Raw genomic sequence first — 15,903 nt, 5'->3', positions numbered from 1 at the left:
ATGGTCAAAAGAATTGGAGAAATTGCAGAACACAGTCTTCAAAATCCCTACACTAAGAGCTCACCAGCTTCCTACCATGAATGCCACATTGTCTGGAATAGATACCATTCTAATTATGCCTACCGGAGGAGGGAAAAGTTTATGCTTCCAGCTTCCAGCTCTTATATCTAAAGGTAAATAACCCACGTACAGTGCTTCAAAACGTATACTGTATATATATATGAATTACGGTGGGTGTAGGCAATGTTTTGGTAGATGAAAGTAGTTGTGTTGTTGGCGACGTAAATGAAACTGAACTTGTGTATAAGTGTGTATAGATGAATAAATGAGTGTGGTGTTGTCATATGAGTTGGATTTGTTATGTGAATGTGTATATGTATGTGTGGGTGTGGTGTCTGTGATATGGTGCATACTTAATGTGTTAAGGCACTGGTGTCAACATAAATACCCGGGACCTTTAATTAATGTTTTGAGAGATTGTTGCCGCTAACCCCTTTAGATGAAAAGCAGGTCAAACATAGTGAGCAGATGGTCAAGCAGCTGTTGAATTATTCGTTATTAGCAGAGGAATCCTTGCCAGCAGATTTGAATCTTAAGTATTGCTTGGGTAAGGTTAATTCAAGTTTTGAATGTATATGAATGCACTTTCTGGTTATCATTTCAGGCTGGAATGTCGATTCTGCAGTGTCTTGCTTTCTCCTCCTATGGGTATGATCACTTACTTCAGAAGTGTACTTATACCATTAAAGATGTTTGTTATGTTCATGAAAAGTCACATTGGTCCTGACTGAGGAGCACAGCATTCATGAGGAAACACAGCATTCATGAGGAAGCACAGTGTTCATAAGGGAACAGAGCATTCATGAAGGAGCACAGTATTCACGAGGATGCAGTGCTCACAAGGGCACAGTGTTCACAAGTGTGCACAGTGTTCAAAGGGAACGCAGTGTTCACGAGAGAGAACAGTGGCTCCCCGATTTACTGAAGGGGCCATCCAAGAAAGTGCTTTTCATGCATTAGATTCTCAAAGCCTTGTTTTGTTTTTCTCCAGGTATTACCTTGGTTGTCTCTCCACTGGTGTCACTGATGGAGGATCAGTTAATGAGTCTGAAGGCTCGAGGAGTTCAGGCGAGGATGCTCTCTGCTGCATCCACTAGAGAAGAAGTCAATGGAGTCCACTCTGTATGAATTATTGAGGGTATACATATTAATTAGTAAACATAGAGCATTAATTGTTTATATGATCTATATATCTTTTTCTTGAATCATCATCATTAATCCACTGCTGGGATTATCATCTATTGTAAACCCCCCATTGTGCTTCTGCAGTCTCCTCTATCACCATATTTTAGAAGCTTAATACTTGGTTTTGTTTAACAATATAGTAGTCAGTCTTTTTCTCAGCCATGTTTTTTGCCTTGTCAAATCCAGCTATAGGAAAGATTTTATTAGTCCACAGTTAATTTTTCTTATCATTGGTTTTCATTTTATCATTGCAATTCCTCAACTCATTTCATTATGCCTTCTTCTTTTTTCCCATATATTGCCTTGTGAGAATGATTGTAAAAAGAGCCTATTAGTATCAAGGATATGATGGTCCTACTGCCCCAGCGTTTAGCTGGGAATCTCTGGAGTTGTGGTATACTGCTTCGGGAAGCTGTCAAACGGTCTTAGCTCAGAAAATAACGAAAGTATAACAAATCACAATTACAGTATTGCCTTAAGATGGCTAAAGTTGTTTACAACTTAATTTCCTCTGCAATAATCAGGGTCTAGAATGAATTAATTCATTGTGAATACTATGTTTACTGTGCATTCTATAATGAGTATATTTTATCTTCAGGATATGACAAATCCTAATAGCCAACTAAAGCTACTGTATGTTACTCCTGAGAAACTTGCAAAATCTAAGCGATTTATGGCCAAGCTTCAGAAGATGCATCAAATTGGTCGATTTGCTCGCTTAGCCATTGATGAAGTTCACTGTTGTTCACAGTGGGGACACGATTTTAGGCCAGGTAAGTGGATGCTGCATGTTGTATATTTCTTTGACTTTCTTTAAGACTGATTTTTATGAAATTGCTACATAAATAATTTACTGTATATGTGTTGTAGGAGTACATTATTTATTTTTCAACAAAAATAATGTACAGTAATTGTTTGTCAGTAAGAATGGTTAGACAGAGAGAATGTGCAAAATTTTTAGCAACAATGAACATTATTAACTAGAAGTAACATGGAATTTTTGTTAATTAACAGTACAAATCAATAAAACCACAATTCCAAACATTCAGAAATGGAAGGGGCTTTAGACAAAGTTGGTGTAAGATCACATTCTTATACTGTATCAGCCTGGCCATAAAAGAATTCTGCAAGCTAACCCATTCTGTGTATTTACCATAGTGCAGAATTGTAAATTTTAATGAAAGAACTCATATGTGTGTATATCTACTGAAGACATTTCAAATTTACTTGTATAATATTTATCTTGTAGGCATACATGTATGGTAGTATTCCTCATGGTTTCTATTTATTTGGGTATATTAAGGTCTGAAATATACACCCAGACAACTTGTCTTCAATTATTAAATATAGTTCTTGCAGAAAAAAACAAAAATACTTTCAACTTAATTCATGTTTGGGTAAGAACACAGATTAGATCACATGAATACTTAGTGGAAGCAAAAGTTTGTGCTAAAAATAGTAGAATTAAGTTTGTTTATTTATGCATATACATAATAATTGTCTGAATCATTATGAATAAAGCTGTCTAGTCTTTACAAGCATGAAACTAATGGCAGTCTCTCTCACAATGGCCATATGCAAATGCACATATTAGGCATGAAATTGTATTATGCACATTTAGCCCCTTATTTACAGTGATACAAAATTAATTTATTACCATTAAACTAGTTTCCATAATTGTAGAAACAAGTACTCTATTTGATCAAACATTTGAGTTCTCAATATTAGGGTATTACTATATAAGAAAGTTTGACAAATTTTGATTTCTTTTGTAAGTAAAACTGATTATAAGTAAAACATTGATTATAGCTTTTATTTAATTTTCAAGTACAGCTTTCTTTATACACCACACTTTTCTTGCAGATTACAAATATCTTGGTATCATGCATAAAATGTTCCCAGGAACACCAATCTTGGGACTTACTGCCACAGCTACTTCAAGAGTCATTCAAGATGTGCAAAAAATTTTGGACATCAAAGGCTGTTTAGTTCTTAAAGCATCTTTCAATCGGCCAAATCTATTTTATGAGGTAAATTTGCATAAAATTTAATTTACAATCACTTATCATAAGGTATGAATGAGCTGAAATCTCCATATATATATCTGCTGGATAGAGATTAGAAGGAACTTAAGGAGAAAATGATTGTTGAAGAAAACAAAATCATTAACTGAATTGAAATGTCCCTTTCTAAAATAGCCCATCAGTTGCTTGACCCTAGCCAGGGCTAGGGTCAGCCGAGGATACTGCCCCTATGTCAGGCTTTATTGCCTTATGTCCAAATAACAAGGAATGTTTCAAATAATCATGCCATGTGGTGGAGGGAAAGGGAGACAATAAATGACACAGCTCCAATACACAACAAGTGACTGTTAGCTATAATATCAATAAAATAAACAAAACTCTGTCAATCATTGCTTGAAGATGTTGTTAACATAAAGATAGCCAATTATCATTCTGCAAGCTACCAAACAAACTTACTGATATCCAGCTTGATGTTAGATTAGTACACTATATAATTTTTGCCATTTTTAGTTATTCCAGAAGTGTCCTTCTAGACTTGGAATCTTTAAATTGATGCATCCCATTATTTTGAAAATTAAAAAGAAGTTAGTTTTAGCCAAAAAAAGTGAGCATCAAATAGATTTCTTCTGGTATCCAGAACATGTGAATGTGTCTGGCAGTGAGTGAGCTCATGAGCTGGTCAAACCTGCCTCGGCCATCTTTGTCCCTCATTAAAAAATTTACAGTATTTATTTTAGTTTTAAGTACTGTATTTTATATGCAAATTTGTTTTATTGTATTCGGCACCAATGACAGCGTCTTTATAGTATCGGAGACATATTTCCCATTCATTTAATAAATCCATTTCACCTCAAATTTTTTTTTTACTCTCATTGCCTCTTATTCACCAAGGTTTTGCATATACTATATATCCATATTATCACTCTTACATTGATTTTATCTTGTAATCTCCCCTAATTGTATAAATCCATATTTTATATAGCAAGCTACATTTAGTAAGCAACATACTTCACTTTTTCACAGTTGCACTACGCATAATACAAAATTACATTAAAACGTGTAAAAAAATTATAAAGTAATCTGTCCAACAGCACAGCTTTTTTCGTTTTCCCATGACTGTTTTTTAATATACATTATGAGGAAAATGGTGGAGAAACTGGTTAGTAGGTACAGGTAGGTACAGTACCTCCCTTGTGACAAGCCAGTTACTCAACAGTAATGTTTGAAATAAAAAAATCTTGTATATTTAATTTTTCTGAAAATTACCCTTAAAATAGTACAAAATTAACCTTTAAAATTTGTTCAATTGATATCTGATACATCTGATACCAGAAACATCTGGTATTTCCTTGTCTATACATTGAGCACTCAACCCTTCATGCATATTTTCATCACAGGTGCGACCCAAGCCTCCAGTCCAGGAAGAATGTGCTACTCAGCTTCAGCAGCTGCTTGAAGGGGAATTTAAAATGAGTCTGGCATTATCTACACTATGACTATCAAGGATGCTGAAGAGCTGGTGTCAGGGCTCAAGTCGCGTGGTTTGCGTGTGGCACCGTACCATGCCCAGCTGGATGCACAAGTGAGAAGCAAAATCCATAGGAAGTGGGTGGAAAATGAATATCAGGTAAATTTGCTCAAATTCAAATAATACAAATACTTCAGACGCAGACTGCGTCACCAGAGCGCAAAAATGTTTATTAATATGTTGATATCTGCTCTGAGAACAGATAGGTTTCTTTTGGGCAAACAAATAGGTTCTTTTGTGCAAAGAGGTAGGGTTCAGCATACTATTTTTTTTCTTTGTCTAACTTTCCACAAGGTGTTCTTTTGTGATTTTAGAAATCATAATCATTACAATAATGAAATATTTTATACAAATTATGAAGCTATTATGTGTGGATGATCAGTACTGTACATCGGTTAGATTCTCTTAAGTTTGAGTAACATAATCAAATACAGTAACGCTAATATCCTGTGCCACCTGTTGATCCCGTCTTTCACCATTTTAATTCCGACAGGCTGTTGTAGCTACCATTGCATTCGGCATGGGGATTGATAAACCCGATGTTCGCTTTGTGATTCACCATTGCATATCCAAATCGATGGAAAACTTTTACCAGGTGAGTAAGAAGTTGAGTGTTATATTATAAAAAAAAGTTATAAACCAAAAATGCCAGTTTCTGGGAAAGCCTCCTGGGCACACCTAGAAACTGCAGTTTTATTACATTCAACACTGGTTTTTGTATCTCTCTCTTAGGACCCCAGTAGTCATTGTGTCACTGCTATCGAGTTTTAGAACCATTACAGCCAATTTGCCAGTGGAGCAGTGGAGGGAAGGTGGTTAAAACCTAACATAGAGTATGTCAGGTACTAACTACTCCATACCTGAGTATGGGGTATTCCCATACTCCATACTCACAATTGTAAATTATACACTAGGATGTTTTTCAATATATAGCCAATTGCTGTATAAACATTTATATGTATCACAAGAATGGTTAAAATTACTTCAATTAATTTTTAATGTTTATATCATAGAATCATACCATATAATGTTAAAATTGTTGTCATTATCACCACTTAATATTAAAGCTGTAATTTTCTTATATTTCTTCATACAGTATTTATAATGGGAGAAATTTATGTCAGCTTTAAGACCAAAATCTTGGAATTTAACTTATTGAAGGGTTTAACAACTGCTAGGTGTTTAACTAATTATATTATATTTTTGCATAATAACCAACATTTATTTCTCATCCGTCTGGCCAAATTGTGACCAGATATAAAATGTAGTGTACAGTGTAATATCAATAGAATGAACTAATTTGGATCAAATCCATTTCAAACTTTCATGTTATAGAATGGAATACAAAAATTTGCAACTCAGAAGTGACTAATGTGCTTATATATCTATGCTTACTTATCAGTGACTATGGAGGAGGGAGATATTGCTCTTCATGCCTTACCACCAAGGTTTTTATACATGGTGCACTTATTACATTGTTTGATGTTCACGTACTTGGTGATATGTGGTAGGAATTCCTCAGTGGTTCACCGAGCTTAGCTCTAGTATGACTTAGCTAAGCATATGAGGCCCATCCATTACCTACCGGCAGTTAGAATCAGAATCTGACTCACTTTAAAAAGAAAAGGAGAGCTTAGGTATCAGACACCAACCGAAAACTGGAAAAGCCTGCCAGAAAGAATAAGTGCAACAAAACAAGCGACTGTTTGAAAGAAACTAACCACGTCTAGGTAAACAAAACAGTTTATCAATACCACAGAATTATTAATTTAACTGTGATGTACCCAACCACCACCAGATGGTGGCCCAGGTCGCTAGGGATTCCAGTCGAACTACTACCCCTTTACTCTTGAGCTTCTTCGGCAAAAGCAAAGAACCCCACTGGAAAAATGACTTAATTTCTGGGAGATCCTTCGTAATTGTGCTCCGAGCTCACTCACAGTGGCATTTGGATAAAAGATGTTGGCTTTTCTAAATTTAAATAGGCTGTGGTATGGTCATATTGAATGAATAAATGATAGCGTGGTAAATTTTTTACTTACAAGTATATACTTATATTTACTTCACAAATTAATAGAACAACAAAATCATTTGATAATGTTTTTTGCTTATAGGAGAGTGGAAGAGCAGGAAGAGATGGCAGACCTGCAAAATGCATTATTTTCTGGAGATTTGCTGATCTATCTCGACAGAGCACTATGGTGTTCACGGAACAGACTGGCCAAGAGAATCTGTATGGGCTGATTAGCTACTGTCTAGACAGTCATAGGTAAGGCATATTCTTTGCATGGGAAAAAAAATCTACCTATTGCAGGGGCTAACTTCCATTTCTAGCCTTGTCCCTGACAAGGAATTTGCTATCTTGCTTTCATATTAAATTTAATTTGTAAGATTTCACAATGTCCTTGAACATAAATTATGCACAGCCAGATACGACAACATTCTGCTACAGGCTTGCAAATATTGACTTCAGCATCATAATAGGTGCTAAGGAAACAAAAGAAAACAATTCAGTCCAGCTGAAATTGACTGACAGAAGCCAATTTATATAACTTTTCATCTTAGTGGGAGAATGAGTGGAGGGGAGGGGGGGGGGCCTCCATGAAATTCCCCTCATTGTGATGTTGGGCTAAGGTTACTCATTTGTTTACAGTATGTAGCATCATTAATTTATCACCTAGCATGCATAATAGCAAAGATTATGTATTAATATAGCTACATATTACTGGCAGATGCAGAAGAAATATTATAGCTGAGCACTTTGATGAGAGATGGGAGACTGCAGATTGTCGAGGAATGTGTGATCATTGCAAAGCACCAAGAGAAACCAAAAATTTAGACACAACAAAATATGGCGAGCATTTGTTGATGATACTCACAAAGGCTGCTAGTTTGGATCAGAAGCTGACTGGTAAGTATTAATATTTAAGTTTCATATTTTTATTATTATTTCTTTTCAAAGCCCACTCAGTTACTTTAGCCTGGGGCCTGGGTCCACCCAGGATACCACTGCTCATACCCCAGAATCTCATTGAGTTTTGGCCCCATTGCGACAAGGAATTTTGCAGATGGCTTTACCACATTGTGTAGGGGGTTGGGAGAGTGAAGAGTCTAAATCTATCATCAAGAGAGCCTAACTCCAAAGTATGGAGTTACCAACAGTATGGTAACTGTTTTAACTCCAAAGAGCAGAGCAAACCTCTCACCACCATCTAGCTGTAATTGGAAACACTTAGAAAGCCAGTTATTATTGCTCTGGTGAAATCAAGTTAACTAACAAGTGGCATCTAACAGCCTAGTTGACCATCCACCAACCAGGAGGCCCAGTCAGAGCCTGGGCTCTGGGAACATTGATGTGCAGAACCATCATCTGGTAGTCACACAGTAACTGCTTACCCGACTGCCACCTGCTGTCAGTGTGGTTCTTAACTGGTAGTTCATTCTTTTTTGCCTGTGCTTTTCTTCTAGAGCAGCTTTTGTCTTTGTGCTCTTGTTTTCCTCAGCCTTTGACCCATTTAGGTTGTACAGTACCAGCAATCTGGATACCTTGACCAGTCTTGTATCTAGAGCCCTTTAGCAGCCTAACCAGCTTCATTTTCCTGCTCAAGTAAGTTGCCCCTCTTGTCTATTAATTTTTATGTAGTATTTGTTCACTTTGCAGAAGTGGTTATGGAAATATCTAAAAAGTCCTAGCTCAGAAATAGCATTGTGAACACAGTGAAACGCTCCTTCCTGAGCATATTGTTCAGATGCTTCTGTTCTCGACCTAGTTGCCCCTTCTCTCCTGAGCATGTCCCTCATATGCTCTATTCTTGTCCTAGTTGTCTATTCTTTCCCGAGCATGTCCCTCGTATGCTTCATTCTCTCCCTTGTGGACCCTTCTTTCTTGAGTGCACTTGGATGTTGTGGACTGCAAATGAAGGTAGCTGGCTCCTTCAACACTTTTGGGATGATAGTTGTCACCTGGTTGCAGGCAGTGTAACTTTGCAAAACTACTTTCAGTCCTGTAGATCAAGAGAGATAGTTGGTAGTCTTGATACTTCCAATTTTCATATATAGGTGGCAGTTTGAAAGTTGTCATTCATTATTGTATTATAGTGCCATGGTGCTGGCTTGAGTTAGACTCACCAATGTCTCCCTTTCCTTAGATACACAACAGGACACCTTGAAAAATTCACTATTATGATGAGGATAAAAGTTTTGAGAGCCTGGTGGGTGATAGAAGTCCTTGGTGGACCATTCGGGTGCCTGCTATGGGGTCATCTGAGGTTCACGCTCTAAATAAAATGTTTCATTATGCCCAGTCCTCTATTTTTCAACAAAACTGTGGATAAAGGGTGCTGCACTGAACTAAATTGAAGAGTAATTATATGATTATTTACAGTTTATACTTTCTACCAGTCATTTCTATTTTCAGGTCAAAAGCTTGTCGATCTGTTTCTAGGCAAGGGTTCTCCAAAGTTACGCGTACAAGAAGCAATAGCAACTGGATTAGCTAGAGACCGAGCTGAAAACATTGTTGCTTTCTTCCTTATAGATGGTTTCCTTAAAGAGGACTTCCATTTTACCCCTTACAGTACCATCAGCTACATTGTACCAGGTAACTCTCAGAGCATTCATTGTCTCCTGTTGACGAGATATATCAGTAACGCACTATAATAAACAGAGCAGAGAATTACATACTAAAGGATCTTAGACTTATATCAGATGTTATGAATGTGTGAAAATGTGTTTGAGATGAATGAAATGCACGTAGATTTAAAGGTCATAAGCAAATATGCTTTAAATTATGATAAAACCATCGTCTCACTTGTGCTTTGACAGCTATAGTTTGAATAGTGATAATTTATTACACACCATTTCAGCAAATAGGGTGAATTTGCCATGACATTGCTGTCAACAAACTGGGATTGTTTTCTTCATATAAAACAAACAACTTTTTAATTTATATTAATGAGGATACTAAAATATTCATAATTAGCTCTTTTCTGCGAGATAATATACTGTATTACCATTTGTTAAAGCCCTTGGTGCCTCCTTGGATAATTACTTACTTATTAAGCACAAGAGGGCTTTAAGAATGGTTGTCCATATCCGACTAATCGCCAGCAATTGTCTGCTGTGCTTATATTGGTACCTAAATAGTAAAAATATAAGTACGTGTATTGTTGGATATAACAGATCCACAAAAATCCCAGAAACACAAAATTAGAACATACATTTTTTCTTCATGATTCTTGGAAACTTTAAAATCTTTTATTTCAGAGCTTCATTAGTTCTCGGCAACTGTTAGGAACAGCTGGTTGATTGCACTGCTTTGAGAAGCATTTTGTTGTTTTTCTTGTAGCTCAGTTGTAAAGCATCATTGCTTGTCATATTTTGTTTGGTTTGCAGGTACAGCAACTGTTTCCAATCATTGAAATATTGCTAATATATTTATATAGATATTACTGTTACAGGTCCAAAAGCAGAAGCTGGAGTCCCACCAAGCGCCTTAATTGTTGGTGGCATTCGAAAATTATCAAGCATCTCTGTCAGTCAATCATCAGAAAAAGCTGCCGACAATAGCCAACGAAATCATGCCCCAAAAACTGAAGAACAAGCAGGAACCACAAAGAAACGTGAAATCAAATCAAAGGCCAATCTCTCATTTGGAAATAACAGTGACTGTGATGCATCTAGCAGAACCAGCAGTATAAGTGACAGTAAGAAAAACAGCAGCAACAATTGCAAAGACCAAACTCAAAAATCAAAGTTTTCTCAAAGTAAGAAGTCTGCACGCAATTGTGTTAAAAGCCAGGTGAAGTCAGAGCAAAAATCCAATACGAAAGGTGTAGCCAAATCACCAGAGACGGCAACTTTTTTACTGGAGTCGTCCTCTGATGCAGAACATAGTTATTCTGATGCTAGTGACCAGCCAAGTTCATACAAAAGGAGGCGAATCATAACGATTGATAATTCTAGTGATTGTTCAGAAGGCTAAACCAAAATGTGGATTGATAAATGTTGTATTTTCTTTTGCTAAATATATTTTTTATAGTTGGTGTCCATTGATAAAATTCTTAGCAAATCAGGTATGTACTTTTGTCATTGTTCGTCATCTTTTTGCTCTTTTATTAGAACCCTGAATGATTTAATGAAATTTATGATTTGGTAGTATTATCTGTCAGAGTAATCTTTCAGATTTGGTGCCCTCTTTTAATAATTGTTTTAGTTGACTTAAGTGCAAATTTATCCCATCACTGCTTGTAATGTTCTTTAATTTGAGGTCATCAGTATCAAAACTATTAACAATATCTTTCAAGTTTTCCATATACAGTATGCCGTGTGAACTGTTTCTTTACACCAACTGATTTTTTGAGTGTTGCCCAAGGACACAATTAGGTTTTAATTTCGGAGACCCGACAACAGCATTCAAAATATTGTATTGTATTTCCAGACAAACATTTTGGAATTCTGTGGCCAAAGATATGATGGAGAAACAACAACATTTCACTCTGTCGTGGACCATTATCAAGTTGTGTGTGAGAAAGAGAGGAAGGAACAAGCCAATAAATAAGGAAAGAGTGAGGTGGGGAGCAGGGAAGAGAAGAAGGTAAGAGTAAGGTGAAAGGTAAGAATTGGATAAAACACCCACACTTGTGCATTTGTGAAATTTATGTAAGGAATTTACACCAAGTCTTTTGCACTCTCCTGTGTGCTTTGATCAAGGTCCAAGTGTGTGATTAGGACGAGACTTGCATCTTAACATCTTATGAGCCTGCTATCCTGGGTCCAGTCTCTCTTGACCATCTCACCTCTATTTCCGACTTCTTATGTACCTGCGGTAATATCTTCTATGGAATTACAGTCAAGGTTCCTTTCTGTAAATCTGGTAATCCAGATGAACACCTCCAGTTCTCAGAATAGTAGGATTACAGAAAGGACACATGACCATAATTCCATAGCAGACATTACTGCAGGTACATCAGAAGTCGGAGAGAGAGGTGACATGGTCAAGAAGGACTAGACCTAGGATAGCAGGCTCATAAGACATTAAGATGCAAGTCTCGTCCTAATCATGCATTTAGGAGAGTACAAAAGACTGTAAATTGTTGACCGGACCACACACTAGAAGGTGAAGGGACGACGACGTTTCGGTCCGTTCTGGACCATTCTCAAGTAGATTGTGATGAGGAAGTTGATGCTGGCAATAAATAGGCAAGAGAGAGATGAGGAGCAAGGTAAGGTGTAGTCGAGAGGATAGTAGTAGGAATAAGAACTGCAGAAGGCCCATACAAGGCAGCTCCTATTATAACCACCGAATGAGAAGGGGATAGGAATAGGAATAAGAAGAGGATAGCAAGGGAACATAAGAGAAGACAATGAACAGAAAAGAGAGAGAAAGAAAAGGAAAGAGAAAGAAAGATAAATGGAAGGGTAAGCTTATGGTAGGTCACGATTGTTAGAAAGATTAGAGTATTTGAGTATATACTGCGAAAGGGAAGAGTCCACAGCAACAAAGTCAGGACTCAAGTTCATGTTGGGTACGTTGTGTATTAGAGCCGATTCAACAAGACGGCGTCTGTGTAGAGTAGAGGCAGGAAAGATTATTTTGGAGGAAGACCAATCAATAGGATGATTAGAATCCCTCACATGACAGAAGAGAGAACTGTTAGTGTCTGCAGACTTAACACTTCTCTTGTGTTCCTTAAGTCAATGACAGACTTAAAGAACACAAGAAAAGTGTTAAGTCTGCAGACACTAACAGTTCTCTCTTCTGTCATGTGAGGGATTCTAATCATCCTATCGATTGGTCTTCCTCCAAAATAATCTTTCCTGCCTCTACTCTACACAGACGCCGTCTTGTTGAATCGGCTCTAATACACAACGTACCCAACATGAACTTGAGTCCTGACTTTGTTGCTGTGGACTCTTCCCTTTCACAGTATATACTCAAATACTCTAATCTTTCTAACAATCGTGACCTACCATAAGCTTACCCTTCCATTTATCTTTCTTTCTCTCTTTTTCTGTTCATTGTCTTCTCTTATGTTCCCTTGCTATCCTCTTCTTATTCCTATTACTATCCCCTTCTCATTTGGTGGTTATAATAGGCACTGCCTCGTATGGGCCTTCTGCAGTTCTTATTCCTACTACTATCCCCTCTACTACACTTTACCTTGCTCCTCACCACTCTCTTGCCTATTTATTGCCTGCATCAACTTCCACATCACAATCAACTTGAGAGTGGTCCAGGACGGACCGAAACGTCGTCATCCCTTCACCTTCTAGTGTGTGGTCTGGTGAACATTCTTCAGCCACGTTATTGTGACTCTTTGCCTGCAAGACTGTAAATTCTTTGCACAAATACACAAGTGTGTATTTTTTATCCTATGTTATTACGTCTGTGAGACGACATTACCTTTACTAATAGGAAGAATGTAGGCTTAAGTCGGGTCACTATTTTTAAGAAGGTTTAGAGCATTACAGTATGTATAGTGAAAGGGAAGAGTCGACAGCAACAGAGCCAGGACTAAGGTTCATGTGTATCAGAGGCTGTTTGACAAGATGGTGTCTGAAGAGTAGAGGCAGGAAAGATTATTTTATTTTAGAAGACCAATCCATAGAATGATTAGAAATCCCTAACATGACAAGAGGGCATTATGTGTGTGTCTGCAGACTTAAGGAATTTGAAAGAAGTGTTGTCATTTAGTGTACAGCCAGTTTCAGCAAAGTGTTGGATAGGACAGGACGAACAGGAAATAAATACCAGCAGGAGGAGCAGTGTAAACCAGATTACTACGAAGAGTGTTAGTTTCTCGAAAAGCGAGCTTTATGTCCAGAGGATGAAGGGTATTTAGTGAGATATGAAGGGAAGGCAGAGCACAGTGGTACTAGTGTTGGAAACAGATTTGGAATGAAAGAAATTACATTTAGCTTTAGAATAGGCACAGTTGATAAAATGTAAGGGGTATCCTAGGCTAGAGATATTTGTAAATCAAACAAATTTCAGAATCAAGAAACAGGGTCACTTATGTGTAGAGCACAGAGGAAGAGAGAACACTTTTCTTAACAGGAGGAGGATGGTAGGAAATTAATTGAATATACATACCACTATTCATGGGTTTGTTGTAGACAAAGAAAAAACTGGACACAGCTGTGACAATGAACGTCAAGAAAAGGAAGGAGGTAATTGGATTCCCATTCAGCTTTGAGATTGATAGAAAGAGCCAGATTGTTAAGAGAGGAGAGGATGGACTAGGGTCATGAGCCCATGGAGCAAAAATGTCAACATAGCAAAGCCAGAGAGAGGGACGAGTATCAATTGTGGGAAGAACAGGTTTGAAGTATTCAAGATAGAGATTGGCAAGAATAGGGAAGCCATAGAAACACAAAGTTTTAGAGAAGTATTTTCCAGTGTCGCTATGGCTTTCCTGTTCTTGCCAATCTCTATCTTGAATACTTCAAACCTGTTCTTCCCACAATTGATACTCGTCCCTCTCTCTGGCTTTGCTATGTTGACATTTTTGCTCCATGGGCTCATGACCCTAGTCCATCCTCTCCTCTCTTAACAATCTGGCTCTTTCTATCAATCTCAAAGCTGAATGGGAATCCAATTACCTCCTTCCTTTCCTTGACGTTCATTGTCACAGCTGTGTCCAGTTTTTTCTTTGTCTACAACAAACCCATGAATAGTGGTATGTATATTCAATTAATTTCCTACCATCCTCCTCCTGTTAAGAAAAGTGTTCTCTCTTCCTCTGTGCTCTACACATAAGTGACCCTGTTTCTTGATTCTGAAATTTGTTTGATTTACAAATATCTCTAGCCTAGGATACCCCTTACATTTTATCAACTGTGCCTATTCTAAAGCTAAATGTAATTTCTTTCATTCCAAATCTGTTTCCAACACTAGTACCACTGTGCTCTGCCTTCCCTTCATATCTCACTAAATACCCTTCATCCTCTGGACATAAAGCTCGCTTTTCGAGAAACTAACACTCTTCGTAGTAATCTGGTTTACACTGCTCCTCCTGCTGGTATTTATTTCCTGTTCGTCCTGTCCTATCCAACACTTTGCTGAAACTGGCTGTACACTAAATAACAACACTTCTTTCAAATTCCTTAAGTCTGCAAACACACACAAAGCTCTCTTGTCATGTTAGGATCATCCTATGGATTGGTCTTCTAAAACAATCTTTTCTGCCTCTACTCTTCAGACACCATCTTGTCAAACAGCCTCTGATACACAACATGAACCTTAGTCCTGGCTCTGTTGCTGTTGACTCTTCCCTTTCACTATACATACTGTAATGCTCTAAACCTTCTTAAAAATAGTGACCCGACTTAAGCCTACATTCTTCCTATTAGTAAAGGTAATGTCTTCTCACAGACGTAATAACATAGGATAAAAAACCCACACTTGTGTATTTATGTAAAGAATTTAGTCTTTTTGCACTCCTGAATGCTTTGTCAAGGTCGGAGTATGTGATTAGGACAAGACTTGCATCTCAACGTCTAATGGGGCTGCTATTCTAAGTCCAATCCTCTTGACCTCCTGACTGTCACCTTTCTTTCCGACACACCCGCGGTAATGTCTTCTACGGAATTATGGTCATGGTTCCTTTCTGTAAACCTGGTAATCATGATGAACACCTCCAGTTCTCAAATTTGCATGATTACAGAAAGGACACATGGCCTTAATGTCTTCCATAGAAGACATTACCGCAGGTACATTGGCAGTCAGAATGAAAGGTGACATAGTCAGGAGATCAAGAAGGATAAGAGGATTGGACCTAGGATAGCATTCCCATTAGATGTCGAGATGCAAGTCTCGTCCTAATTACACACTCAGACCTTGACAAAGCATTCACGAGTGCAAAAAATTAAATTCTTTACATAAATACACAAGTTTGGATTTTTATCCTATGTTCTTCCTATTCTTACCTTACTCTTACCTGCTCCCCACCTCACTCGTTTTCCTTATTTATCGGCTTGTTCCGTCTTCTCTTCCTCACACATGACTTGATAATGGTCCAGGATGGACCAAAACCTCGTCGTTTCTTTATCTTATGTGTGGTTTTGTCATTGAAAGCTGTAACCACTGTTGCCTGCAGCAGAAAA

The 15,903-nt window shown here is 37.5% G+C and overlaps 1 protein-coding gene across 1 annotated transcript; it reads left to right on the top strand.

Moving 5' to 3' along the window:
• On the top strand, nucleotides 1–12,009 carry LOC138349550 (ATP-dependent DNA helicase Q1-like). Its single transcript, XM_069327883.1, is given in 11 exon segments — nucleotides 1–173; nucleotides 1,052–1,182; nucleotides 1,844–2,018; nucleotides 3,109–3,275; nucleotides 4,667–4,736; nucleotides 4,739–4,896; nucleotides 5,291–5,392; nucleotides 6,912–7,066; nucleotides 7,530–7,708; nucleotides 9,215–9,397; nucleotides 10,257–12,009. Coding segments are annotated over 11 exon segments (1,941 nt in total). The 5' UTR covers nucleotides 1–76; the 3' UTR covers nucleotides 10,781–12,009.
• The last annotated feature ends 3,894 nt before the right edge of the window (nucleotides 12,010–15,903 follow it).

Source organism: Procambarus clarkii, chromosome 20 (genome assembly GCF_040958095.1).
Source record: "Procambarus clarkii isolate CNS0578487 chromosome 20, FALCON_Pclarkii_2.0, whole genome shotgun sequence".
Classification (NCBI taxonomy): domain Eukaryota; kingdom Metazoa; phylum Arthropoda; class Malacostraca; order Decapoda; family Cambaridae; genus Procambarus; species Procambarus clarkii.
The sequence above is the reverse complement of the archived record's forward strand: the minus strand, read 5'-3'. Positions and strand labels throughout refer to the sequence as shown.